The sequence below is a fragment of the Vanacampus margaritifer genome, chromosome 13 (genome assembly GCF_051991255.1).
Source record: "Vanacampus margaritifer isolate UIUO_Vmar chromosome 13, RoL_Vmar_1.0, whole genome shotgun sequence".
NCBI classification, from domain to species: Eukaryota; Metazoa; Chordata; class Actinopteri; order Syngnathiformes; family Syngnathidae; genus Vanacampus; species Vanacampus margaritifer.
This window is the reverse complement of record NC_135444.1, coordinates 15099258-15126850: the sequence shown is the minus strand read 5'-3', so window position 1 is coordinate 15126850 and position 27593 is coordinate 15099258. Positions and strand designations below refer to the sequence as shown.

Genomic DNA, 27593 nt, shown 5'->3' with positions numbered 1-27593 from the left:
TATCCATAACAGTGGGCGGCCATTTTGCCACTTGCTGTCAACAGAAAATGACATCACAGTTGCTCACGGCTCACACGACCAATCACGGCTCAGCTTTTGAACATCACATGACCAAACTCAGAAATCAGGTGAGTTTGGTCATGTGATGTTCACAAGCCGAGATTGGTCATGTGAGCCCTGAGGAACTGTGATGTCATTTTCAGTTGCTAGTAAGTGGCAAAATGGCTGCCATCGGAGATGGATTAAAAACAGAGGGCTTTATTCCTATTCCACATACGCAATATTAATCAGAATACCGTTTTTAGACTAGTGGAGCCGCATATAACATATTGTAAATACATTTTTTGGGTAAACTTCCCATTTATAATTATACTTAAAACCGTGCTATTTATGGCAGAAAAGCCGCCGAACATTGTATCGGTTTCTTGCATGTCCTGCCTCTCCGCTGAAGCAGAATTGTGACAACGAAAAAAGGTGCGGAAAATGTTAGCTTGTATAAGCTATACAAAAGGGGTTGCGGGTTCATTTCTGCCACTTTTGTCTGTAATTTCTGGAGGGGAAAAGGAGGAATAATGTAAGCAAGGAATCACCAATGGGATGTCAAGGACCACTTGAGGAGCCTGTTTGAAAAAATAGCTTACCAGTGATAGGACATTGCAGTTTTCTCGGAATGTTGTAGAAGTGATCATTTGAAGATGTGAACAATAGCAGAGATTTAATATTTAAAAAAAATAATAATAATAATAACTAGACAAAGTGCACTTTCTGCAGAAATTGTGTGGGAATGCTGAAAGCTGAATGCTAATAGTAAGTTAATTTTTTTTTTAACTAAGCTCCTTGGTCATAAATCTTATATTTATAGTGTTGGAAAGCCCGTGGCACTATTTCATCTTTACGATTGAATACAAACAGCGGAAGTGAAGAAAACTGCGCAAGTGGTCTGACGTCATGCGAAAAGCGTTCTATAAATAGCCAATCTTGTTTCTTCTGATTCCAATGTTGTGCCTTGTAATTTAAACATCTGTCTTCTCTTCTGTCTCTTCTGTGGCCCTTCACAGATCCCTCACATTCACCGTGTCTTTTCCTTTTATGAAAAACAAGTACATGCCGTAGCAAAAACAGCAAACGTACGAGGAGAAAATGAGCAAAAAACAAAAACAAAGAAAAAGGAATTATTTCTTCTTCTTTTTTTTTAACAGTATAAAGCTTCAAGTCACAAGTTTCAAAACTAACTATCATAGTGTCATAGTTTCATAATCATCGTTTATCATTAGCAGTATTATTTTCAGTTTTTAAATTACATAAAGTTTACATGAAAGGTTTTTGAGGTATTTCAGAATTAATTGTCAAACACACGCCTACCGGCTCTTAGCGCTCGCCGCGGGGGATGGAGGGACGAGGGGATGGATGGACAAGGTCAAAGGTAGGAGGGAGGAGAAGTTGTTTTTTTGTGAGTCTTCCACACTTTTACCAGTGCAGCCTCTGTGCTTGCACGAGTGGAGTGAGATGATGATCTAAGAAAACACCAAGTACAAAAACCCCTCTGGGCGCCCGGCACCTCTTGCCTTTTTGCCTCCCTCTGTCTCTGTTTCACAAAAATATCTCTGATGCGAGAGAGGCAAAAAGAAAAAAAAGAAAAACACGCACACAAAAGGGCGGCGGAGCACACTCGGTGGGAGGGGCAGCGCGTGAGTTTAAAAACGTAAAAGAATGTGATAGATGAAGGAGCTAACATATCATTTAAATTGAAATAAATAGCGTATAGAGATTGTTTTATAGACTTTCTACATGATAAAGTGCTTGTATTCTAGTGTATCAAGATGGAAAGTCAATATGGGAGAAAATGCTGACACAGCCCGTGTCCCTCCCCCACTTCCCCTCCCCCTCGACTGTCCATCCAATTATGAGCGCATTGTTTCGGGGGGGTAAAAAGGGCATGCTACCCTCCTTCCTACGCGTGTGTGTTGGATGTGTTTGTGTGTCCAGTGCAGTCCCACCCGTGGTTGAAGGGAAAAGGCACTCAACTCTGTCCTGCAAGATGGCCACCACCTCCTCCTATGTGGCCAACTGCAGTCTGACTGCGCTGTTCAGAGATGTTCCGGGACTGCAAATCCACATCCAGGAAGTAAAAACGAGCTTGTTTACCTGCCAAACTGTGGCAGGGTTTTTACGCTCTGGATCTGGATTTGCCTCCTCTGTGTATGTTTATTAGGGCTGGGTTTTAAAAAAAAATTGAATAATCAATGACAAATCGATTTTCCTGATATCGATTCATAAAACCATGAATTTTAATATCGCTTTTTTCCATAAATTCTTAAGAAAATAGAAATTTAAAAGCCTTTTTTTAAAGCTTAGTTTTCCTGAAATTACGGTTTACATGAATTGAAAAGTATTTTCTTACATTTATGAAAGACCTGATTTATTGTACTTTGAGACAATTCTGAATCTCTTTCATTTATGCTGAATTATGAACATATTTTCATCTCCTTGCTGATGTCTGTGTAACACTTAAAGGGATACTTGACTCATTAAGCCCATTTCAGCAGCAAAAAGTTAATATTTTGTCCAGAATGAATTTGATAACTTTATTTTTTTTCATGTAAATAAATACCTTTAAATACAAATGTTCCCACTTGCTGTCAACTGAAGAGTGTTATGTTTGGGTTCTGTTTTTCCTTGTGTGTCTCCCTTGGTCTTGTTAAGTGTAATCCTGCCCTTCCTCGTGTCAACCAATCAGTGCCCTCAGCCACTTGTGTCTTGCCCCAGGTGTGTCTTGTTGTGTCATTAGTCTCCTGTCTCCCCTCTGTCTGTGTCGGTTCATTATCATTTCCCTCCCGTCATGCTACCAGTTTTTGCCTTGTTGTCCTCCCCATGTTTTGTTTTCTCTTGCCATTTGGAGTTCACGTTTGTTTTGTAGTAATTAAAGTCCCTTTTTTGTACATCGCCTTCGCCTCCTTGCCCTGCTTCCCTGCGACCGGATCCTCCACCGAACTTTGCCTTCTTGACAAAGATGACATCACCTGTGCTGAGGAAGTAGGTAACGACCACTCATGGCAGTTTGCTGACCAAACTCAGGAAAAAAAAAATAGTTTTAAAAGTTATTAATTGTAGAATAATGAAGTTATCAAATTAATTCTGGGCAAAATATTAACTTTTTACTGCTGAAAATGTATCATTTTAAGTGATAAAATTGGGTTAAAATTGACTTTGGAATTTAATATTTTTCCATAATTCCATAATTAAGCGAATTAAGTGAATCAGAAAAAAATCAAATCGAATCGATTGAGGAAATTAGAATTGATACTCAGCCCTAATGTTTATGTGTGTGCGTGTGCGTGTGTGTATTTGGGTGCCCCCGTCCCCCCAGGCAGTTTGGGAGCGGTAGGCTGTAGTATCTTTGGTATTAGTGGCGGTTTTACAAACCACTCATCTTAGTGAGGTAGCCATCATTGGTTTTCTCACTACAAACATTTTTGTCAGCCCACAACACTCGAGCTGATTCGTCACTTATTCAAACCCCTCCCCCTTTTTTTGGTTGTTTTTTTCTTTCTTTTTTTGGTACCACCCTTGTAGCTCGTCCTTTTTTCTTTTTTTTTAAGCGGCCTTAACTCACTGCTTACAGCAAGGTGAAGTTAAGTGTGATCAACTCCCGTATCCAAGCTCTGCACTACTCTGACTACATTGTTGGAAATGCTACAGTTGCATCTTAAGACCATACGCTGAAAAGTCCCGAGCTTTAAAACAAGGTCTTTTTTTTGTTGTTGTCCCTTTCGATTGAAGGGCTCAAAAAAGTACCACAGTTCTGACATAAAGATGCCAAAAAAAAAAGTTATTTCTTCTTCCAACAGCTCCCTGTTTCCTTTTCCTCGTGGTAAACGTCTCCTCGGAGTCCAGCTGAATGCCCAGGAAAAAAAAAATGTCCTTCATGAGCCACGACACTCTTTTAGAAAGTCCTACTTTTTTGGAGGGGGGGTGGGATTTATCAACAAGGTGCCTTACTTTATGCACAATAGAAACAAGAAATAGAAACTTTGTGTCTATGGTACTAATTGAATACCCGCATCGTTGTAGAGAGGAAAGGGTGAAGGGGAGGTAGAAAACCAAACAATGAGCAACTTTCTGGACAACACATACGGCTCATGTGTATTGTCTTTTGAGGTTTGTCTTTCCATCCTAATTAGAAAAAAAGAGCAAGAATTAAAGCTGATTGTTGATTGCTGTGGCGCACACGCATCTCTTGTCACCAGTGTGTGTGTGTGTAAGCCCACTACCGTGTTGTCTGATTGGAATTAAGGCAGTAAAGCATTGGCACAAAAATTATTGTAGCATTTTTGACAGCTTGTGTTAGTTACAGCTAACCACTTTGTGTGTATTTATGTGGGTGGTGTAGAGGGATGAGAGTCTTGGGGTCGCACTGAAAAGGAAAACTGCAGTCATTTTTTTAGCAAAAACGGTAATGACAACATAAATTGTGGAGAAAAAGTATTAAAGGGAGAATTTGCAATATTTTTTCATATTTGTTAATTTGTTGTAACTTTACAATAATACATGAAAAATGTGATCTGCGAAAACGACCGTCGCCATTTTGTGCCTCTATTTTGCTCTACGAGAAATGGCCGCGCCTGAGGAAAATCAACCAATCAAGGACGGAAGGTGTGATTAAAAATGTGTTAATCATTTGGTTTCACTCCCTCACGCTGACCTATGACCTTGTAAACTCCAAAAAAGTGCCCTATTTGTAAGGGAGTGTTACGATACTAAATGTTTTTATCATTGACACCTTATCAGTCTCGTCTTCTGTCTCTGATTGGTTGCTTTTCTTGTAGTTTTTTTGTATGTCAAATTAGAGGCGCATAATGGGGCTGGAGATGGCTGATTTGATTTTTTAAACAGATCATATTTAAATTATCAAATTAGAATGACGGTTTTAGAAAATGTGACAAAAGGGGATTTTCACAGACTCTCCCTTTAAGTTGCATTTTAGGAGAGAGTCTAATTTGAGGAAAAAATATTTTTCATTTTTTCACTAAAAATTTATGTTTTTCAAGAATAGTATAAAGCATAGTCTTCCTATTTCCAAAAAGTCTTTTTTGGGAACCATATTTTAAGTTTAATTGTTCAGGGAAAAAGTGGATTTTTCATCATCCAGAAAAGTCATTTGACAAGAGTAGTCCAAAATAATAGAGGGAGAAAAAAAATGACCAGAATAAAGTTGTAATTTTTCAAGGTGCAGTAAAGATAAGAATTCAAAGGAGCAATCTGTTGGCATGTAGTTTGTTGGAATTACCAACTGCTAGTTTTGCTCAACTTTGTCTTCGATTTTGACTTTGTTTGTGGTATCATTATTTTTTTCCTTTCAGTGTGGCCCAAATACTCTTTTGAATGGAACAACAAAGCTTCCCAAAATAAATCGCAAACCGCCGCTGCACCTCCTTTTGTGTGTTGTACCTTTCCCTCTCCTGTTTTTGTTTGTAAAGCTTTCAAACTTTTTGGTCTGCGTCTTCCCTTGATCCCTGCAATTTTCCGACTGGGTTTGAACCCTCCTCCCTCTTTTCCGGCTTTGGATGAAGACCAACAATAGGGTAATGGCTGCTTATTGATCAATGTGTTGTGCCTCTTTCTTCTATGCTTTGGCCGGCAGGGGGCACTGTTGCTCTGCTAGATGTGTGCAGGCGAGTTGTGCTGCTGTTATTCGGGGGGCCTTTTGTGTCGCCGTCTCCACTGGGTGCTTCTTTTTACTCTCCCTACAGAAACCAGACGGATGAACGAGCGTGTTTTTGTTGCTTTCCGGCTTATCGATCAGAGGAGGGGAAGAAAAAAAACTCCTAGTGGAACAAAGAGCGTGTCCAGACATGTCGGCAGGTCTCCCTCAGTTGTGGTCAAAGAACTTTCCAATGGCAGGCCCTCCAACATCTGTGCAAAAAAAATAGAGACCTGGGCCTGGAAGACCTGCCGCCGAGCGTCTTCATTTTCACCTTGAGGGAGAGGTCGCGGCCCCCCCGCTCGCTCCGTCTGCATCGATTCATTTTTCAATTCATTAGTCGGCCGTGTGATCAGGCGGAGCTGCTTTGTGAGATGGCCGGCCATCGGGGAATACCTTCAGCCCAGGGATGAGAGAGAGAGCCGGGGGGAGGTACTGTTGAGCATCGTCGTCGTTTTGGGGTATGCCGGCTTTGGCTCGGATAGTAAGGCTATGTGCTGTTGTGTCAGATTTATTGCCGTTCTTCCGTAGAGGGGTGAATCGGGAACGAAAAGCAAATCGGGATCAGTGGCTACGTCGGGTGTGCCCAATACCGTCCAACAACAAACAGAAAAAATCTTTGGTGTCTCTTTACTTAGATGCCCTAAGGATGATTTCCTTGCAAAGACTCTGAATCAATGATTGTCCTTTTGTGAGTAATACAGAGTGGACCTGACCTCACCGTTTCCCGCCCTGTTTAGATCTTGACCGACAAAAAGATGATTGCATGGCACAAAGGATTTTTTTTTTTTTTTTGTGAGGCTAGAGACAGAGGACGTATTCGAACAGTCCAGGCCAGGAAGGGGGTTTCAGAGACGGTGGGGGGGGTCTCAATGCCAGTTTGCTACGCCTGCTCGCCCAGACCTGGATCGCCCTCCTCGTCGTCCTCCTCTCAAGCCTTGGAGAAGGTGGTGGCGGAGGTGCCCGGCTGCCCGGGGCTGGTGCCGTGGTCGTCGTGCCAGCGGTCCACGCAGCGGCGCCGCGCGTTCATGAAGAAGTTGCTGACGGTGCTGAGCTCCAGGCCGAGCTGCTGGGAGATGGTGATTTGCATTTCCTTGGACGGCCGCTTGTTCTCTTTGAAGATGGCAATGAGCGTGCGCCGCTGCAGGTCGGTGAAGACCAGCCGCTGCTTCTTGGGCGCGGTGTTGCGGTCTTTGTGTTGCTCCTGTTCTTTGCGCTTGCAGGCTTGGCGTGGATGGCAGCAGTGGGAGGGATGGGGATGAAAGTGGGAGGCAGAGAGGGGAAAGAACACAAAGCAAGGTAAGTATACAAAAGTGCGGTACCCTAAATATTACCATATACGTATAACCGGATAATGAAAAATAAGTCCCATTGACCACCCAGCCGACGTTCCCACTGGCTAGCTGTCCAAACTTGCTCAACAGTACCTATGAAATCCCTACACCATTTAAACATACTGTAAACTACTGTGTGGACCCCTAAAAATTTTGCATTTCAACTTAGCTCATTCACTGCCATTGACGACTATAGACGTCAAAAAATTCATGCGAACTATTTCTATTAATTTAACTTTTTTTTTTTTTATTTCATTTCATTTTTTTATGAAAACCTAGAAAATAATTGTATTGTACATTTATAACAGATATTAAATTTGTGATTGATTGTGAGTCAACTATTGAAGTCATGCGAATAATTATGATTACAAATTTTAATTGTCTGACGCCCCTCATTTTTAATATACAGTATATATTTTTTTAATTGGGGGCGTCAGGTGATTCAATCACAAATTGTATATCTGTTCTGAAGGTACAATAAAAAAAAATCTAGGTTTTCATACTCTTGTTAGCAAAAGCGGGGGAAAAAATGTTAAACTAATAGAAATAGTTCAAATGAATTTTTGACGTCTATAGCCGTCAATGGCAGTGAATGAGTTAATATTTTTTTCAGTTTAACCGGTTTGGGTTGAGCACCAGTTGGCATATCAAAATCTTCCTTGTCGGCAGCTAGAATTGCTGTCGAGTAAAGTGGCTGCAGATAGATTCACATTATCTCTGTCATTTTAGAGCTTTAAATTGTCGCAGAGCGAAGGTATCCCAAGGAGGTGCGAACATTTGCAACCCTAACAAATGTTGATTTCAGGTCAGGGTTCGTTCAAGGTTGCAACATTTCCTAAAATGTGCTCCAAACGGTCTTAATGGTTATTCTTGTCGCAAGGACATTTTGAACATGCTCAATTGTGACAATGAAGACCATTATGGCTGTTTTGAGTCTTACTGGATCCCTAAACAGTCTTAAAGATTTTCTTAAACAGTCTTAATGGATTCCTAAGCAGTCTTAATGTTTTTTTCTTGTCGCAAAGACCTTTTGTACGTGCTTGCGACAATAAAGACCACTACGACTGTTTCGAGAATGTCTTGGAAACACTGCCGCCTTGAACGAACCCTAACGAAACATGATGTGAAACATTTGCTAGCATCACATTCATCCCTCAATGGGATACAGGCTTTTGGAAGGAGTAATCGGTTTATTATTGCTAATTATTTCACAGATTTGTCAGGAAGACAGTAGTTGGTTTCCATCCAATAGTTTTGAATTTTTGAAGCAAATTTACTGAAAGCGCAAAACGGACATGCGACTTATGCCTGTTTTCATCTGTTCTTCTTTTGCGAATATTGAGAGGAGACTCCGCCGCTGTAGGTGGCGGTATACACCATAGAGATGTGATCCACCAAAAGAACAGGAAGCAACTGCGCCATCCAACCATCCATCTAAAATTGCATTAATATTTGCTCCTTTAATTAATTCCAAAAATATTTATCGCCCGCCCTGTAATATCCGGTCAAAACGTGTGACGTGTATCCGGTCTTGTCAGCGTTTATTTACGAAACCTGTTTCCATAGCCAAAATGTGCATTTTTCTTTTTTTCCCCAATACTCTTCAAAATCCACCCCCTCGAAGCATAAAAACGTTTTTACGAATTTTCGGACCTTTTTCGAATTTCTAGACTTTCCATTCAGTTTTATTTTCGCATTTCTTGAAAATTCAAATAAAAATGGGTGGACGGAAACCCCACTAGTGTGAAACACGCTCATTTGAGTTCTTCTTCTTGGCAAGTGGCTACTTACACAACATGGAAATTCATCATTTCTGTTTTGCCCTTTGCCTAAGTAGCATTTTTTTATGAAGTAGTCATACTATTTCAAAATGGTTTTTCCCACTAGAAATTAGTACAAAAAATGAAATAATAATTTTAAAAAATATTTATAGGTGGGAAAAAATTGCTGAAATTCAAACATCCATCCGAAACACAACAAAATTAGTTTTTTAATGGCTCAAGCAGCACCTGAAATGGCCCCTAACCTCAACCCTATTGAACATTTGTGCACTATGCTTTAAAAGCTCTGTCCATTGTGGGGAAAGTCCACCCATTCTGCCAAAAGTGGTCAAATATTCAGCCAGAATTACAACACGCCATAAACTTGTTGATGTTAAGTTAAAAGTTGCTCAGGGAATTTTGACCAAACATTAGCATGTAATGTAATTTTGACCTTATTTGGTTTGGTAAAAGCCAAAAATAAATCCTAACGTGTGCATCAAACTCTTAAAAGAAAAATCAAATTATCCTGCATAGTAGAATAAAATTACATCCCAAACTTTTGCTGCTTGGTGGCAACTGGTCCTAAAGTAACAACGCGCGTAAAGTAGTCCATACACCGACGAGAAGCGCTTATAGCTTCGCTCTTATCGCTTATAAAAGTTGATTTAAAGCAAATCCATGTGCCCTGCCCAGTGGGAATATTCCTTCCATCCTGCCGAGTGCAGACAGGGAGCCAGCCTGCGGTGAGGTGGGGGGGGGGGCAGACATGGGGTGAGGATAAAGGTGGGTGTGGGCAGAGATTGGGGGTGCTCCTGCTGCTACTGTTTGATTCAATATTAATGCAGTTTGAGTCACAACGGGGGACCCGCGCAAAAGTAAGCATTTTGTGCTTCAAAATGAGGACTAAAAAGATTGCGTAGCAAGTGGACGGTGGAGATTTTGTGTGTTTTTCAGCCATGGAGAGAGGAAGGGAGGGGGACGATGAGGGGCTGGCCAATGGAGGAGAAAAGAAAGATATTGACCGACTTTGCTGTAGGAACCGGCGGCAGGGCGGGAGGCGGGGGAGGGTTTGGGGGGGGAGCCTCTCTTCTGGGACTGAGGTCAGACTATCCCCCGCTACCCACCCCGAGCAGGTCTACAGTCTGCTACTTCAAACGGAGCCCACTGGAGCCCACTCGACTGGGCTCTGAGAGGGTATTTATAACCCAACCTTCCACCCCACCCCCTAAACACAAGCACTTGAGACCGGCTCTCCTTCCCGTACATTTCAAAACACTCGTTTGACGCTCGGGAGCCAGGCCAGAAAGCAGAGAAGGCAGGGATTAATAGTTAATAGAAGAGGTGCATTGTGGGTAGAGGCAGACAGGTGTACGCGAGCGCTGAGCGGGAATGTTAAGGCGCCGCCACCTCTGCAGCCACCAACAATGTCCCGCCGACCGAGGGATCGAAGCTCGCCTAAACGGGCCGCGCGTCCGACCACGGCCTCCCCGCTGTCCCGGTTAAAACGGAAGAGAAAATTGGAGTGGAGGGGAAAGAATGAAAGCAAAATCTGTCACCCGCGTGTGGTCTCCCCCTGCTGCTGCCGCCATTGTGTGAACGTCGCCTTCGATCAGCCTCGCGCTGCATCCTGGCGCATGTAAAGACTGAATTTGTTCAACTTGTACACAGGCTGGATTATTGTGTGTGTGCGTGTGTTTTTGGCGAGGTCGCCGGTTTGGGGGGGGGAGGGGGGTTGTGATTGTGCTGAAGTGGCTGGAGTCAAGCAGTGGCGCTGTGTGTCTAATTACAGTGGAACAGAGCCCATTGATCAGCCATTGCAGTCCAATCTGTTTACTACAGACGTCTAACCTCCACACGGGCCCATCCATCATATTCACGTTTCACATCGACACCGCAGCTATGTATTTCTATATACAGTAGTGTACACACACATTTACGGACCACTTCACTAGGAACCCCCTGAACTCTCATGTTTCGTGCTGCGTCAAATCTGCCCTTTTATTTCATTTAAACGGTATTTTATGCATGTGGTTCCTATGTAGTGGTGTGCAACTGCACCACATTATAAAAACACCTTTTTTATTATTATTTTTTTAAGTGCTCTAACTTTTCTCACAGATTATCAATGGAGCATCTTGCCTTAAACTGGGAGCTAATGTTCTACCTCCTAATTGAGCTACAAAAAGTCTACACACCCCTGTTAAAATACCAAGTTCTTGTGACCAGGATACAATAAAACTCCTTCGATCACGGGGGTTATGTTCCAGACCATGGAATGTGGAGTAAACATTTTTGACTGACAAAATATGTTGGAATGTGTTTGCAAATATGTTTGATCATACTTGTAGGCTAAATGCTAAAAAGTAGCATTTTCCCCATAATGCCACAGGGTAGTCTTGCACATGTGCATACCCTGTGGCATTATGGTTAAAAAATGCCCAATAGAAATTAAATTAAAATAAATTATAACTAAATGTTTACTTACGTTTCGAACGTATTGGTAATAAGCCAAATGCTTAAAAAAATGAAAAAATATATATTTTTTAAACTTCTGCATTCACAAGTCAAAGCCTTTTGGCCTGGCAGCCCACAAAGTATTCACGGATTTGCAGCGGTCATTTTTTTGCGAGGTTAGTAGACAAATGTTCAAACATTTTACTTGTAAACATACACTCTAACAAAGATTGTAACAGAGGTGTCGAATTGCGTGTTTCAAATCACATTAACGAGCCAGATAGTTTCAAATGAACCTTCTTCAAAACTATTAAGTGCATTTGACTGTTTAATAATGAAGGATTTTGTCTTTGTGCTTGGAGTTTTTCACTCTGGAGCCGGAGTCATATTCATGAAATTACTGCATAGCTTGCCACGACAAGTCATTTGTTCCATGCTAGTAAACATAGTAACATAACATCATCACAGCGTTTCAATATAGAACGGACTAACTTTTTATTTGTAAAATAGCAGTCACTAAGTCGCTCCGGGTCACGTCCACTTCCATTCAACAATCATTTCCTTCCGCTGTCCGTCATAGGGCAGTCACGTGATCACGTGACGTCGGTGCAAATGGTCAATAGCATTTACAGTGCTAATTTTTTTTAAAGGTCTTTTAGAACAATACAAATACATTTAAATGTATATAATCAAATCTAGTGAGAGCAAGAGCAATGAATAAAAAAAATGATTGTACAAACAATAACTTGTTTTTCCAAACACTTATCTCACAATGTACATCAATAACCATGCCCAAGGTGAACTCTCTGTAGGCTTAAAAAGCAGGATTACGGCTGATAACATTTACAACCAAAAAAAAAACAGGCTGTGCTGAAATAGAGAACTTCTGCTTTTCTTCTTCTTTCAAATTTACTCCATCTGAAACTAAAGTGTGCCGCCATCTAGTGGTCAAAAGTGAAAATACAGTGAACCCAATATAATGCAGTTTGACACTTCTGTCTGCAACCACAATACTGAACTTTATTTTTTTTTTCAATACCACTCCACCGCTTCACTTGTATTGCATTTTAGGGCCAAACAATCATTGTCCATAATGAGAAATACTCTCATTGCAACATCATTATTGCATTTCTTTAGCACTTCAAACAACTTTGTAAGTAATGACAAGGCTCCTCGTTACGATGGATGGTTCGTTGAATTCCTTTCCAAGTCTTATATCAACAATTTTGGCCTCGAGATGGGAATCAATTACAGGGAAACTCATGCCTTTGATGCATCACTGAAATAGGAGGAAAAACAACAGGCTTTATTCACTAGTGAACCAAATTTTATAAGCTTTTTTTTTTTTTAAAGATGAAAAAAATAATCACTTTTCGCTGTAAATATTTCCTTCATTACTGGAAATCATCTTCCTATAGTATGTCTTGCAAGAAAAATGAGCAATTGCATAATGAGCCACATGCTGCTTCACCAAATCTATAGACTAGTCTGTTTTAAATAACATACTTGGAAATGAGGAAAAGGCAAATGGTTGCACTTTTACTGGAAAATGTTGTATTTTCAAATATTTCATTTTTTCCCCTTGTGTGACATTCCAAGAATGTGTGCATTGATTAGTCTTTTATATTTTCCCTGCACCCATTCTGCTCGCAATAACGTTCATCCACTGTCAATATTATCAATATAGATTTACATCCGTTTCAATATTTATTCTCACGCTTCTCAACGCCTCTCGCTCTATTTAGCTGAAGCAGATTCGAGTTGACCCGAAGACCTCTTGCCACTTGCTCCAACCAACATATCAGATATGAGGGGTGTTCGATACCACTGTTTCTCAAACCGATACCAGTACGAGTACTCAACTCGAGTAGCACCGATACCACTTGTACTTTTGATATATAAATCCTCCCCCCCCCCAAAAAAAACAATGACAGATCATCTTAAAGAAGACCTACATAGCCCAAAAATAGCATTTTCACTTAAAATTGCAGGAAATTAAAGACAATTTTGTATTTTACTAATTTATAGTTCTTGATCAAAAGAGTGCAGTCGATACCAGTATCGAGAACCGATAAACTCAAATCAGGACATGAATTGTATATTTGTGTATCTACTTTTTTTTTCTTTTTTTTTACATTATAGTAAAACTACTATTTTTTTTTTATTATTTAGTTCAGTCCATGTGAATTTTTTTTTTGTATTTAATTGTTGAATAAAATGTCATTTAGTTATTTTTATTTATTTAAATAAATTATATATATATATATATATATATGTATTTTTTTTTTAAATATGCATTTTTTTGCTTGTGTAAAATCTTAACCCTTCACAAAGAGTAGAATATGCCTTTTGGGGGGCATTTTATAAAATTATCATGTGTATATACATTTGTACACAAAATATAGTGTATTAGCCTATATGACTTGTTTGAAGTAGCCTATAGGCCTCCATGAGCTGTCCTATTTTATTATTTCCAACAACGTTCTTGCTTGTTCCTCCCGGCTTGCCTCTCGCACTTTCGGCCGCCCGGTGTCGCTCTCACCACGGCCCGGCTTTTGCAACAGGGGGGCGCCACCGTGCGCTGCCTTTGCTACAGGCGCTGGATTTACTAATCAATATCGATCGATCCGGTGAGGAAGGGGGCCCTGATTACTGAACCAAGCTCGGCGTAGAAAAGGGGGTGGGGGGTGGGGAATCGATCATTGCAGCTTTTAGAGCTCCAGTGGGCACCACCGAGCGGAGGGGGCGGACGTGCACAAAGAAGCAGCCGGGACACGAGCGCGCATTTTCGGCGTTGCAACGCTCCCTGCTGCTTCCTCGGCCCCGCGGGGACTTGTCATGAGACCGCGGCTTATCCCTCGGGCGACATGTTTTTGCAGAATACATTTAGAACACGACATCATGCATGGGGAAATAAGCAGCGAGCGATGGCGTCTTGCAGGATACTCCTGGTAATATTGCTTATAATTTAGCCCTATTATCCCCCCACACATCTCCACGATGGCATTAATATTCCCCTTCCCAGCGACACACCGAGCGAGGTTAAGAGAAAGGCACATGGCTGTTCAATAATCGATCGATGGATTCGTGAATAATTCGTGTGTGAAATTCACTTGGTCCAATTAATTATGGCCCGGAGGAGGAGTGGGTGGAGATTCATGGAGGGGAAGAGAGCCCAGGAAATGGTGGAAAATACAAGTAATCGCGAATACAACCAAATCGGCCAGCAAGGCGTACTGCGCATGCGCATACATCTTTTTCATCTTGGAACACATTTTCAGTGCTGGATCTCAAACTTTTTACGCAAATTCTTAATGTTTCAATTAAAGTTCATTTTATAGCCTAAAAGTTAAATTAAAAAAATGTTCCATACGAAATGTTTAAAAACGAACATAAAAAATATGAAATGAAAATGTGTTGAATTTAAAGTTAAATGTAACTGAACTTTACTTATAGGAAGTGCTTCTTTTTAACACTATGCGGTCTTTGAGAATCCACGTAACCATGGTTACTCAAAATGTTTATGTAACCAAATCGGTTCGTGCGATCTGGAAAAAATATGTTTTGTGAGTCTCTTTTGTTACCCAAAATGCATTCAAAAACTATATCCACAGAATTGCCACAATAGAGTACTGTTTAGGCATGGGCAAGCCTGTATCAGGCCGATATTGGTCTTATTTTAAGGTATTGGGTATGGAAGCTGCCGATACCAGCCACCAATACTAAAGCCCCCCCCCCCCCCCCCCCCAAAAAAAATTGGATATCGAATAAGTTATCCACAGCAGTAGTTGGCGTGATATTGTGGCAGTTTGACTCATCTGCCTTACAAAGTTTTTGACATAGTGTTAAATGAAATTCTTAGATCAATTTAGACCCCTCCCCCTTTATTTGTTTATCCAATCCTCGCCTTTCCTAATTTTTTAAAGTCGTTATTTTTTTCTATGGCAATTGTAATAAATGTCAAATATTCACGTGATTGGGAATAGCTTGTCCACTGTAAAAAATAAAGTGAGCTCAAAATTTTAAGGCAACAAACTTTGATAAAATTTAAAATTAGGCAATTTATTAAATATTTTCAGTTTTGCTGTGGCTTTCCCACATTTCACAACAAAGAAATAAGAGTTGACAGAACTAAAATATTATACCCAAGCTTAAAGATATCAGTAAAATCAATATCAACCATTTCCATTTCAAAGTTGGTCCAATTTAAATGACAGTTTGCATTAACCGTAAACTTCAATCCATGGGACCCAGTTTGCCCAAGTAGTGACGTGCGTGTGTGAGAGAGAGAGAGTGTGTGTCAGTCAGACAGGCTGCAGGCCAAAAAGGCGGGCCAAGAAAAATCCTCGCAGCTCAATAGCGGCCGCGTGTAATGAGTGCGAATTGGCGTTAATGCACTGATAACGGGACACAATTTGTTGCTTGGCCCTCCTGCAAGGCATCACTCCTCCAACTCCTGCACGCACGCACATTCGTCACTCAAGAATGTCGCCACAATATTAGGAACAGCACTCAGGTGTGTGTGTGTGTGTGTGTGAGGAGAGCGTAACGTTCTGTAGCAGCCATGCATGCACTAATGAGCTTCTGCAATCGAGTAATTAAATGCACTCGAGCGTTTTGAGGGAGCATCATTTTTAAGAAGCGCGATGATTATGATTATTACCGCCGCTTTAATTGCACATCTTGCAGCCATTCGTTTGCAACTCGCGTTTTATGTGAGATTAAACATTGATTTCGTCCACTTCATTTCTTAAAGCAGCTACGTGATAAACAGTATAGCGTGCACTGAACGTTAATTGAGGTTTTTTTTTTTTTTTGGGTGCTATTAAAATGTTAACTGGTTCAGAGTTCTTCCATGAAATAATCCGGTAAAAGAAAAAAAAGTGCCTATATTAGAGTTCAATGTGTGCACTAAATTAATCCAAAACTTTTTTTTAACAGTCATTTAATTTGTAGTTTGTTTAGTTGGATACATTTGGAATTATGCACGAAATGTACACTCAATTGCATTCACTTTATATTTGTACACAAAATTGTGTTCTTTAATATTTATCCTTATAACCTAAATCCGTCTTATTTTTTAAATAAATAAATAAATACAGTAAGCATATGTGCAGAAATTTTCAAATCAACACAAAAATTTATTTGGTTTATGTCTTCAAAACGAGCACACGCTGGGAAGGATTCAAATATTTACAAATCTATTATTATACTGTAGAGCAGACGGCAAAATAGTGAACAAAAACACGGGTTACTTATTATATTTTAAGAACATGTGATTCCGAGTGTATTACCACCCGCATCGATTCATGTATCAATTGATTTCACACTCGTTTTGCTCCTTTTGTTGCTTGTGTGCCTTAACTGCGCGTGTGCATGTGCGTTTTGTTTTGTGAAAAGAAAGCTTGTAAATGCGTGGACGTAATAAAAGTCAACTCCCAATTGCAAAATTAAATAAATTAAATTAAATACTGTAGGCCTATATATAAATAGAAAATTTAATTAAAATTACATTTACAAAATTTCAATTTAAAATGGCTTTAAAATATTTTTCAAGATAATTGAATTTGAACACACACACACACACACAAACGTTTAATCTTCTATGGAGATTTCCACAAATTAATACCAGATTAAATTGCCTTTGGAAAGCTGGCACTGCTCAATTGGATTGGATCCTCTTGTTCTATTAAGCAAGCCATTATCGGCCCTTTAATAACCGATGGCCTGTCAGTGTGCCAGATAAGCAGACAACACACATCACCGGACACAATATTAGGTACATCCAACGGCATCCAAATTATAAGTAGGCCTACTGGATTTTAAAAAAGCGTTTAACGAACTGTTTTATTGTGACGTTAAATATAGGCTATTGCTGAGAGCTGTTTCTTTGGTTGCCTTATTTAAATTCACGTGGCATCACAATAATACTGCATGGTACAACCACAATAATAAACACATTTTATACTGACACGTATTGTTTTTTTTTAATTTTGTATTTTTTTGGAAGTTTTCTCTTTTTGCGCCAAACCCCCTCGACTTTATCCCCATAATTTTTGCTTGCAACCGCAAAACTGGACGCCTAGACGCAAATATGCCATATTTTCACATGATTCTCATATGTTTAGACTCATCTGAAGAATTCGGCGGTATTGCAAGCTTGCACATTGCGCAGTTTAATTGCACAACCCCCACTTACTTTTCCTGCATGTTCTTTGGACTTATGCTGATTGCACGCCGGGGGTCAAAAGTCACGATTTGTTTTTTTACACACACACACACACACACACCACAAGGACGAATAAGCAGATTGAATTATGGTTATCTGGTCTCCTTTGTGTATATTTGCCTGGAAATAAGTGTGCGCGCGCGTGTGCAGGCATTAACCCTTTTGATGCTATCCGCGTGCATTCAGTCGACTCTGGCAGCAATTTGATTTAAAGGTCATTCTCTCCTATCGATCCGCTTCGGCGTGGGGGGAGGGGACCAGTGGGGGAGCGTAGGAATTGATCATGTGAAATAAAAGAGACGGTATGGGAGACTGTACAGAGTTTAGACCTCCTCCGTTGCATTTGTAATTGTAGGCTACGTGCACGCGCGGCGGTGGCGGCGGCGGCCCCGGTGTGAATTGGAGCGATCACGTGGGAGAAAGTGCATGCGACTCGGCTGCACACCAATTTGACTTTCTATTAGAATCGCATTAGTTTTGAATAACACACACGACCCCATAAGAGCAGCGTGGGGTGCGTAACGAAGAAGAAGTTAAATGCTCGTGAACTTTAGAAGAAGGCAGGAAGAAAGGAAAAAAAAAAAAGGTGCAATTTTGTTTGGCGTCACGTCCAAAACGGCCGGCGCGGTTAATGCAGAAATGGTGTCTGCGTAATGTGGGTGGGTGGGAGAAAAGAAGAGGGGGGTTGCGTGGCTCGGCTCCAGGGATGGAAAGCAGAGGTCGGGGAATGGAAATCGATACATATTCAGGGCTGGCCACATCGGCCTTCTAACTAACAATGTGTGGTCGCAAGAGCCACTCAGAAGCAGGCTCGCATCCGCATCCGCATCCGCATCCGCACCCGCATCGAGGGAGCACAGGAAGCCAACGCGTGAACGTCCGGTTTGCCTTGTACGCGTAATGGCGACTTCAGTTCAATTTAAACCTCTAAATATTAATCATTAAAAATCAATATCAATACAAAATGGCACTTTTTTTTTAATAATGGACTATTTGTCCATTACTCATTCACTCCCATTGACACCTAATTTTTAATAATCTTTTGTTGTTTTTAATTGTGAAGTCACGCGATTAATTACAATTAATTTTAATCACCTGACGCCCCTAATTTTTAATAATCTTTTCTTCTTGTTCTTCTTTAAAAAAAAGAAAACATTAAAAAAAAAGATTATTAAATATTAAGAGCGTCAGGCGATTAGAATTTGTAATCGTAATTAATCACATGATTTCCCGAGTTAACTCACGATTAATCACAAATTTTATATCTGTTCTAAATGAACAATAAAAAAATTCTAGGTTTTCATACTCCTGTTAACAAAAGTGGAAACAAATGTTAAACTAATAGTTCAAATTAATTGAGTTAATGACCAAGGCAATATTGACCCCCCCCCCCCCTACAATTAAACAACAAGTGCGATACTTAAAAAAAATAAAATAAAAAAAGTTTGTCTTTGGACAGCAAATTGGTTGTGTCATCACTCCAACAGAAATTTTTATTATCAATGAATCGATCTCTGTCATGGTATCAAATTGCTATTGAGATGTTAGGGTAGCACAGAATGTCAAGGTAAAACATGTGTACTCACTTTGAGCAGCCCTTCCACTACCCAATTACAAGTCCCTGTCCAACATGTTGGACATATGATGTTTACATTATGTGTAATTATTTCAAAGTAACTACATTAGATTACAAGCTACTTTTACGATTACACTCAACAGATGCTGACAAATGACAAGCAGTTAATTACTTTGTAATTACTTGATTTTAAAAATCACTTTCTTTCCTAATTATTTGTAAGCAACTACATTAGATTAAAAGTTACTTTTTTAATCACTTTCAACAGATACTGGCAAATGATGTGAGGTTAGTTACTTTACTAATTACTTTAACTAACTTTGTTACTTTTTACGAATTACTTGAAAGTAACTGTTAGATTACAAGTTACTTTATTAATTACATTCAACAGATGCCAACAAACGACAAGTGGTTAGTTACTTTACTAATTACTTGTTTTTAAAACTGACAGTTACTTTTTAAAAGTTACATTTAAGAATGTTTCTACCCTCTTTATTTATATAATTCTTAATTTATTTAATATATACAATGATGCCTTTACTTTTGAATTTAATTTGTTCCATATCTCAAGTCATCTTTCCCATTGGATTGAATGTAAATGTCTTTAATTTTACTCATAAAAATAGCACTCAACTGTGATGTGTTTTATAAAAGCATACAGTAATAACTTTTAGATTAGAAACTGATTTTAAATGATGATTTCATGCATTTGTTGTTTTGTTTTTTTCAACTTGAAACTTTGAAAAATAACTTGAAACTACTACTTTTATGAAGTTCCCTGCCCCCCGTCCAGCGCAAACTCAAACTTTTGCACGCAACTCAAGACCCCAAAATCGTACGAGCGACGGCTGGAATCTCTAAAAACTCGTAAGTCGAGGCACCACTGCACATATCTTTACAATTAAACGTGAAATGCTATGCAACAAATAGCGTATGCTGACGTTATGCTAGGCTTCTTTAACTAGCAAATGAGATGAACCTGAAACCAGAGAATCAATCAATTCCACACGATCGACAGCATTTTCACTCATCAATTAATCGATAATTATAGTTGTCTTTAACAATATAAGTCTTTTAAATATAAATTAAATTAGACTGACAAATCTATCTACTCAACTCAAATCAACACTATTCAGTGTTTAACAGTGTAGATTTTTAACACTATACAGTGTTGAAGTAACACTGTTTATGTGTAAAAAAAAAAAAACACTTTGAAAAGTGTCAGACTTACACTCATTGGTAGTGTTAGATCTAACACTAATCAGTGTTAATCTAACACTGGCCATTTTTATGTGTATTAAGTTTTTTAACTCCTTGTCCAAATTCATGGCTATAACATTCGCATTAAATGAACAATGATGTCAAAAACATGATCGAGTCCCTTTCCAACATAACGGCTGTTTTGTTACAAATAAATGCAATGTAGCTCATTACACATGCCTATTAGTATTACTAGTTTTAACCAGTATGAAATTGAAGTACGGTGGCCTAATCGGGTCAAAAAGGCTCAATCTCCACTGGTGGACTAAGAGGACCTGATTGTGTCTTTCGCCACAGCTGTCCTTGTTTGCTGGCTTGGAGAGATCACATTATGATTTATTTCCATATTGATCCTTGCTAAAGGTCCAATAACCCGGCATAGATTGCTATTGTGGTAGTTCACACAGCTGAGGCTAGTTTTGAGCAAGAGAGCCCCACAGCATGCACAGGTCAGGGGCTCATTTGATTCCGTTTGGATGCTTAGAACCCGTACTTATGACGCTGGCTCACCGAGAAGAAAAGTGACAAAAAACTTAAGTACAGGGGTCCTCTGTTTACGAATGTACACACCTGCCATGCTTTTAGCGCTAAGCTAGTGCCGTATTGAAGTCATAACTGCAGTAAATAATTGCATGGAAAAAAAAACCACTTCTAGGCTATAAATATGAAAGACTATTCTTTATTCCGAAAGGTACAATTTGTATTGTTCAGTTAGTCAGATAAAGATTCCTCCCCAATTTGGAGTCCACATCCACCCGTGGCTTCCATCAGCGAGGTCATCAACGTGTCGTCAAACAGCCTCAGGGGTTTGACCTGCGGTGAAACGAGCGGCCCAGCTCTCCCGCAAAAGGCTTTGAAAGGTTGTACGCCAGGCATCTCTCCCGCTACTTACATCGCACGTCGGCTCGCCGCGCGAGTGCTTAACGAACGACGAGGCGCCCAAACCGCAGCCGCGCTGTTTACTCCCATGCCTCCCTTACCACCACCATCAATTATTAAAGTGGCGCGATCGATCATCTCGCCGGCTTACATTCAGATCCCCCCCCCCCCCCCTCCCATATATTAACACCTTGTATCCAATTAGAACCCGTGCCTCGAAATGGCTCCAAAAGAAGAACTGCTGATTGTTTATTTTGTGATCGGCTGAGTTCGGGTCTGCTCGGATCCATGTTGTGATCGACACCAATGTGGATTGTGTTATTGATCCATGACTGGGAGCTGTTGGATGAAATAATTGTGTTTAGGGCCGACAAGAATGCGATTAACCGTGTGTTGAGGCAGCCAGAGTTCACCACCTTGAACTGTCCTCAAACTGAAGGGCAAGAGGGAGGAGGGGGCTGCAGATGTGGACTGGTTCAGCACCACGGACAGCATCCCCGACTCAAACTACAAGCTTTCTAATAGGTCGTAAAATCAACTTACTAGACTGTAACCCTTTTAATAGATCACTTAACTGCAACACTTGCCAGAGACTTTTAATTGCCAGTGTGTGTGTGTAAGCGTGCCGGCGTGCACTCCATTGAATAAAGACCCCTCATTCTCCTCCTAAATAATGCCCACCGCCCCTCCTAGCAACCTTTTTTTTTTTTTTTTTTGTTCGGCAAGTCCTGACCTAAGCACCCTGGAACGTGCCTCGGCCATTCATATGCAAATAAGCCAACTGTGCTTTTTTTGGGGGCCAAGGTTTATTGCCAAGAATGTGTGTGTGTGTGTGTGTGGAGTAGAGGAATTAAAATAAGGCAACAGGGAAATGAAACTACTAATAATACTGTAAAAAATACATGATTATGTGCATTTATGGGTTCCAAAAAAAAGTCGACACACCCCCTGTTTAATTGACAGGTTTGTGATATAAGGGCGAAGTCAACCCCAAAATTACTAAACTAAACTAGTCTAAATTTGGCATTCTGAATAATAATGAATTTGGGGAATATGAGTTAAGCAGCAAAATCGACTCCATCTTAGAAGGCGGCCATTTTGCCACTTGCTGTTGACTTAAAATGACATCACAGTGGCTCAGGTACCGACCTGTTTTCTGAAGCTGCGCCGTGATTGGTCGTTATCAGAGCCCTGAGTGACTGTGATGCCATTTTCAGTCAACAGCAAAATGGCCGCCCCCTTGAGATGGATCAAAACAGGTGGATTTTGCTGCTTAACTCATATTCCACTAACACAATATTAATCAGAATACCGTGTTTAGACTAGTGGGGCTCCATAGAACATGTTATTGTAAAGACATTTTTTTGGGTTGACCTCTTTAAAAAATAAATATTTTTGGAGTGTTTTGGTGGCGGTGGTGAAATCATGTTTTGGGGCTGTTTTTCTTCATCTTGAACTTGAATCATGAACTGTTCCAAATAGCAGTCTGTGTTGGCACAAAACTCAGGTGTCTGCGATTTAGCAAAAACATGCCAGGAAAAGCCTACTAAAACACCTGAACTCGATTTGGGATTAGGCAGAGCTCAGTCAGCATTTTAAATGGTAGTTGTAGTGTACTGACTCCCATTTAACACGAGTTTGAATGTAATTGGTTACTTCTGAACACAGTTGCATCTCAATTTTAAGAGGGTGTGCACACTTATGCAAACTGCATGTTTTTCTCAGTTATTTTAATTTACCACCTCAGATATATATATATTTTTTTTTCTTATTAATGGTTTGAAATTATTTGTTTTATCTTTTTTTTTTTTTTTTTTTTTATACCACACAAAGATTGCATATAAGCAGGGGTCTGTAGACTTTTATAAAATTCCCAAAGAACTTAAAGAAACCAATTTTGGTTCCTAGCCCAAAGTTTAGGAAGTTGACTAATGCCGCAATCCCAGTTCTTTCCTAATTTATAGTGTCACGGTAATTGTAGATTACTAAATGTATGAAACAACTGATGCATTATTTGAACAAATGTTTAATATTCCGCGCTTAATATTTAGGAAGTTGACTCCTGTAACCCAGTTTTTTTTTAAACAAAACTCCAAGGGAATTGCTTATAAATTTCCCAACCATATTAAATGTATATCTAACAAAAAAAGGGATGCAAAGACTGAACAAATGAAATATTATGCGCATTTGTGGGTTACATGTGCTTTTATTTGTTTTTAATATTGACCCACCTCTAAAGAACAAATGGAGGCCATCGTACGCCGCCATCTGCAAACATCTTTTTAATATAAATGACCATCCTGGTGATACTTCCCCAAAATCCAAGTTAAATGAGACACAGAAAAAGGCATATTTGGAACCACGCCACATATAAATAAAATGAAACATTCTGACAACACTAACAGAGAAATTGCTTTAAAAAAAAACAAAACAGCTGTCTTTTTACTACCCCACCCCCACCCCTTTCTCACAATCCACCCCTCTCATTCTCCTGCAGGGGAGAGACCAATGGGAGAGAGTGCTGAGGCGGGATAATTGATAGATGCACTGGCTATCCTTATTGATCAGGCCTGTATTGATCCCACCAAATACATTGAGATGGAGTGTGGAATTCTACACAGATGCAAAAGACGAATTGTTTTCAGCCTTCATGCCATCTTTAAACGTCTCCTCCATGTCCGTCGTGTCTTGTTTACAACTAAATGGTATTCATATTTAAAAAAAATAAAAATAAAATAGGCCTTCATTTGAGATGTTACTATTTTATTTAACTTGATTAGGGTCTGCATTGGAGCCTGTGGGTGTTTGCCCCATAAGGCGTGAAGGGCAAGCACAGTTCTCCTAAAACGGGCCATGTCTGCACACACACTATTTGTGCGTGCGTGAGTGTGTGTGTGTGTATGTACAGACAGTGGCATTTTCGCATTAGCTAAGCAGGGCAGCTTGCATTGATTTGTGCGACTGTGATGAATTTGGAATAGTAATTTGAAGTTATTGATTGATGTGGCCAGGCGAGCCTCACTTTCAGCACGGTGCCCCCCTCCCCCCGCCCCCTTTCCCCTCTGCTCTATTTTTCTCTCTCTCTCCCACACACATCATGGTAATTTTAAATGCAATCAGTAAAATAATTCTCCCGCGCATTTGCATGTCGGCCATTTGTCATTTTGTCCCCGTGAGCGCCATTTTGGCTCGAAGTTGTTCACAATGCATTTTGTTAAATAACGTCACATTAACCCCCCCCCCCCCCCCCCCCCATTCGTTCAAGGTAATAGATTTACGCACACCTTCTTCACCCCCTCGACGGATATCGGCTGCTTTTATCCCGATACAGAGTGTTGAAGATATAAAACCCCGCACAGCCCAATTAGCTTTAACTGCGGTGGCACTTAAAGAGACAATTGCGGGGCGGCGTTTAAATCTTTATTTACCAGAAACCCCGGCCGAAAAAAAAAAAACGCGCCGAGGAACAATTTACATGCCAATTAAGTGCTTTTCAATAAGGCATCGACTGGAACTAAAATATGCCACTATAGCCTGCCTTAATTGAAGTGTTGCCTTGAAATACGACGCACCAAAAAAAAACAAAAAAGGGGGGCTGATTGACGTCTAACGGGGCCTTTTACAGAGCAAATAGGCGTCGATGAGAGCTTTTAAGCCCAGCTCGATTGTTTTTATTTAAGTCCTCTTCATCGACGAGAATGCTGCGGATACCACAAAAAAAACAACGGAGGAGGTTTTGAGGGGGTTTCCCTGCAAACGGTTTTTGAAGAGAATGCGCGCATCTGTTTTTGTCTGCCTTGATCCAAATCGATCATTTATCAGAGCGCCACTCTGAAAGAGGACGCTTGGACCTGAAGTATTGATCCACGGGAGGTCACGCACCCCCTCCCAGCCCCCCCCCCCCCATCCTCATCTCATCTCTTCGAGGCTATCCTTGTTTGCAAAGATGGGGAGTTGGAGAATCAAGTTATTTAAGTGCTCATATCGCCTGATTATGAATCGGTTTACAGCATCAATCAAACAACAGGCCAACATTGAACTCCCCAACCAAGTTTTACTCGATAGCATCGACTAATAACTCGCCGTAATGTCTGTTTGAGCCGCCATCGACAGTCTCGCCACATTGACTTTCGATTGATCCGTTTGTGGAGCCGCCGGTGTCCAAGTGCCGCCTCGTCACTCACCTGCAAGCCTCAGCGCCGACATCCGCTGGAATTCGGGCTCCTGCAGCCACTTCCACATCCTGCGGAAGGTCTCGCGGCCCGACTTGAGTTTACTCCACGGTTTAGGGTTCCGCAGCAGGTCGGACAGGGTGCCCTGCGAGCGGCACAAGATCCTCTGGGCGAAGATGGCCTGCGGGATGCTGTAGCGCTTGAGCTCGGCCGTGATTCGCTGCGCCACCTCCTTGGTGTTGATCTCCTCCACCTGGCCGGAGCCGCCCCCCTGCGCGCCCCCCACCACCGTCTGCCGATCCCGCTCCGACAGCATGGAGCCGTTGGCCTGAGAGTGCGGGTGGCTGTGGTGGTGGATGCCGTTGAGGGACGTCATGAGGCCGGCGCCGTGGCCGCCGAGCCCCCGCGCCAGGTGCTCCTCGCCCCTGGACAGCATGGCGGCGTGGGAGTCGAACCCCCCCGCGGAGAGCATCTTGTCGTTGGAGAGGTGAGCTCCGGGGCCGTATGCGCCGAGGGGCTGCTGCGAGCTGTGCAAAGGCCCCAGGCCGTTGGAGAGCGGGGACAGCGACTGGCCCATGCCGGACATGTCCTTGGGGTAGTGGCCGTACAGGTTGCTCATGGAGGCCAGGCTGCGGTCGTCCCGCATGAGCGTGAAGCTGCCGCTCACGTTGCCCGCCGCCAGCCGCTGGTGCGCCGGGTGGTGGTGGTGGTGCGCGTGCGGGTGCGGGTGGTGGAACTTCTCCGACACGGTGGAGATGGGCGGCAGGTGCTGCAGCGGCGTCAGGGTGGTGTAGGTGCTGCTCAGGCTCATCCCGCCCGAGTCGCACGACATGCCCATGGCCGGGTGCAAGGGCCCCGAGAGCGCGTGGTCGGAGCGGTAGTCGCCCGCGCCCTCCAGGATGGAGGCCATGCTGGACACCATGGCCGAGCGGCCGTGGGACGACACCAAGTTCCGGTGCGACGCCGCCGACTGCTGCCGCGCGTGGTGGGGGGAGTTCATGAGGTCCCCGCTTTGGTGGGAGTGAGCCACGCCGTGCAGGTTGCCAATGTTCTCCATTGTAAGCTCCATCTTTGGGGGAGGAAATTAAGAGGGGGGGATTGTTTAATTCCACCCCGCTCGGACGGACGGACGCACGCACGCACACGCACGCTCTCGTTCGTCTCACTCCTCTCCTCTCCTTTCCTTGCCGATAAATTGCGAACGATTTCAAAGCCCAGCCATTGATTGCGGTTTCTTGTCTGCAGTCAATCCAGCATGGTCCTCTCTCTCCTTGTGGCGCCAACCTCTGCTCGCTTTCCTCTTCTCTCACCCCTCTCTCTCTCCCTCTCTTTCTGTGTGGACGCTCACATCACGCAGGCAGCCTGTGCGCATGTGCGCGCCCCTGTGGCGTATCCCCGAACGCGCGCGCTCTCGCTAGGGGGATGGATTTGACGTCACGCCGTCGGGTTGCGTACTGGAACTCGAACTCCAGCCTTGAAGATTGCATTATTCGACTCTGTCCGCGATGATAAACAAAACGAGAAAAAAAAGGTACACTCTTGAGCAACGTTTATTTAAGGAGGATAACAGGAGGACTCTTCCTTGTTGTTTTGTGATAAAAATGAGAGTGCCACGTGTTCTGCGGGTGAAAGGTTAAAAATTAATAACGCCAAGGCCACGTGAATTTTAAACATTCGATATTTATTGTTGCAACGCCTTTAATCACCAACGTGGCGCATCATTTATTTATGCTAAAAAGTGAATATTGAATTTTCGAGATGCATGCAAGATGATTTGTGTATGGGCGCTTAATGCATCACATTAAACGCACAAAGCCTGACCTTTAACCACAATATAGTGTAAGCACAGCAAACACTCAATTGGATGGTGGCTGGCTGAGGGTTCTTACCAGAGTAGTGCTGTCACTATATCATATTTTTAGAATTGATGAATCTATAGATTATTTAATCGATTACTCGAAGAATCAGATATAATTTTATTTTGCATTAAAGTGTATTACAAAATCCCCCCCGATTACTGTTTATTAACCAGTGATTGGTGTTTAAACTTCATATTCTTGTAGTGATTAAAAAAAAAGTGGAATGATGTTGTACTATGTTACCAGTTTTGTCATTGTTTTCCAAAGTAAAAACAGAAATCATCTTCATCAAGGACTACAGAAAGCAGTGAACAATTACTGTAATCTGCTGAAATCAGAGAATTTGGACAATTTTAAATTAAAAAA

General features: G+C 41.5%; 2 protein-coding genes across 5 annotated transcripts in view; one reads left to right on the top strand and one right to left on the bottom strand.

Moving 5' to 3' along the window:
* Nucleotides 1–230: 230 nt before the first annotated feature.
* onecut3a (one cut homeobox 3a) lies at nt 231–26647 on the bottom strand. Its single transcript, XM_077585178.1, has 2 exons — nt 25381–26647; nt 231–6925 (listed from the first exon to the last, which is right to left on the bottom strand). Exons 1-2 carry the CDS (start codon nt 26435–26437, stop codon nt 6633–6635), a joined length of 1350 nt encoding a protein of 449 aa, XP_077441304.1. The 5' UTR covers nt 26438–26647; the 3' UTR covers nt 231–6632.
* LOC144063165 (uncharacterized) overlaps nt 2768–27593 on the top strand; it is a 62125-nt gene continuing 37299 nt past the window's right edge. For 3 of the 4 annotated variants that reach the window (XR_013296506.1, XR_013296507.1, XM_077585183.1), the window contains exon 1: nt 2768–3033. Coding sequence is in view for 1 of the 4 variants with exons in the window: in XM_077585183.1 (XP_077441309.1) it covers nt 2872–3033 (162 nt within the window). In the remaining 3 variants the exon portion in view is untranslated. Of the gene's footprint in view, nt 3038–27593 lie in introns of all 4 variants that reach the window. The other variant, XR_013296505.1, reaches the window with a different exon arrangement.

Coding starts and splice junctions, on each gene's coding strand:
- onecut3a (XM_077585178.1), bottom strand. CDS start 26,437: ATGGAGCTTACAATGGAGAACATTGGCAACCTGCACGGCGTGGCTCAC. Junction 6,926..25,380: donor GTCGGCGCTGAGGCTTGCAG/GTGAGTGACGAG, acceptor ATCCACGCCAAG/CCTGCAAGCGCAAAGAACAG.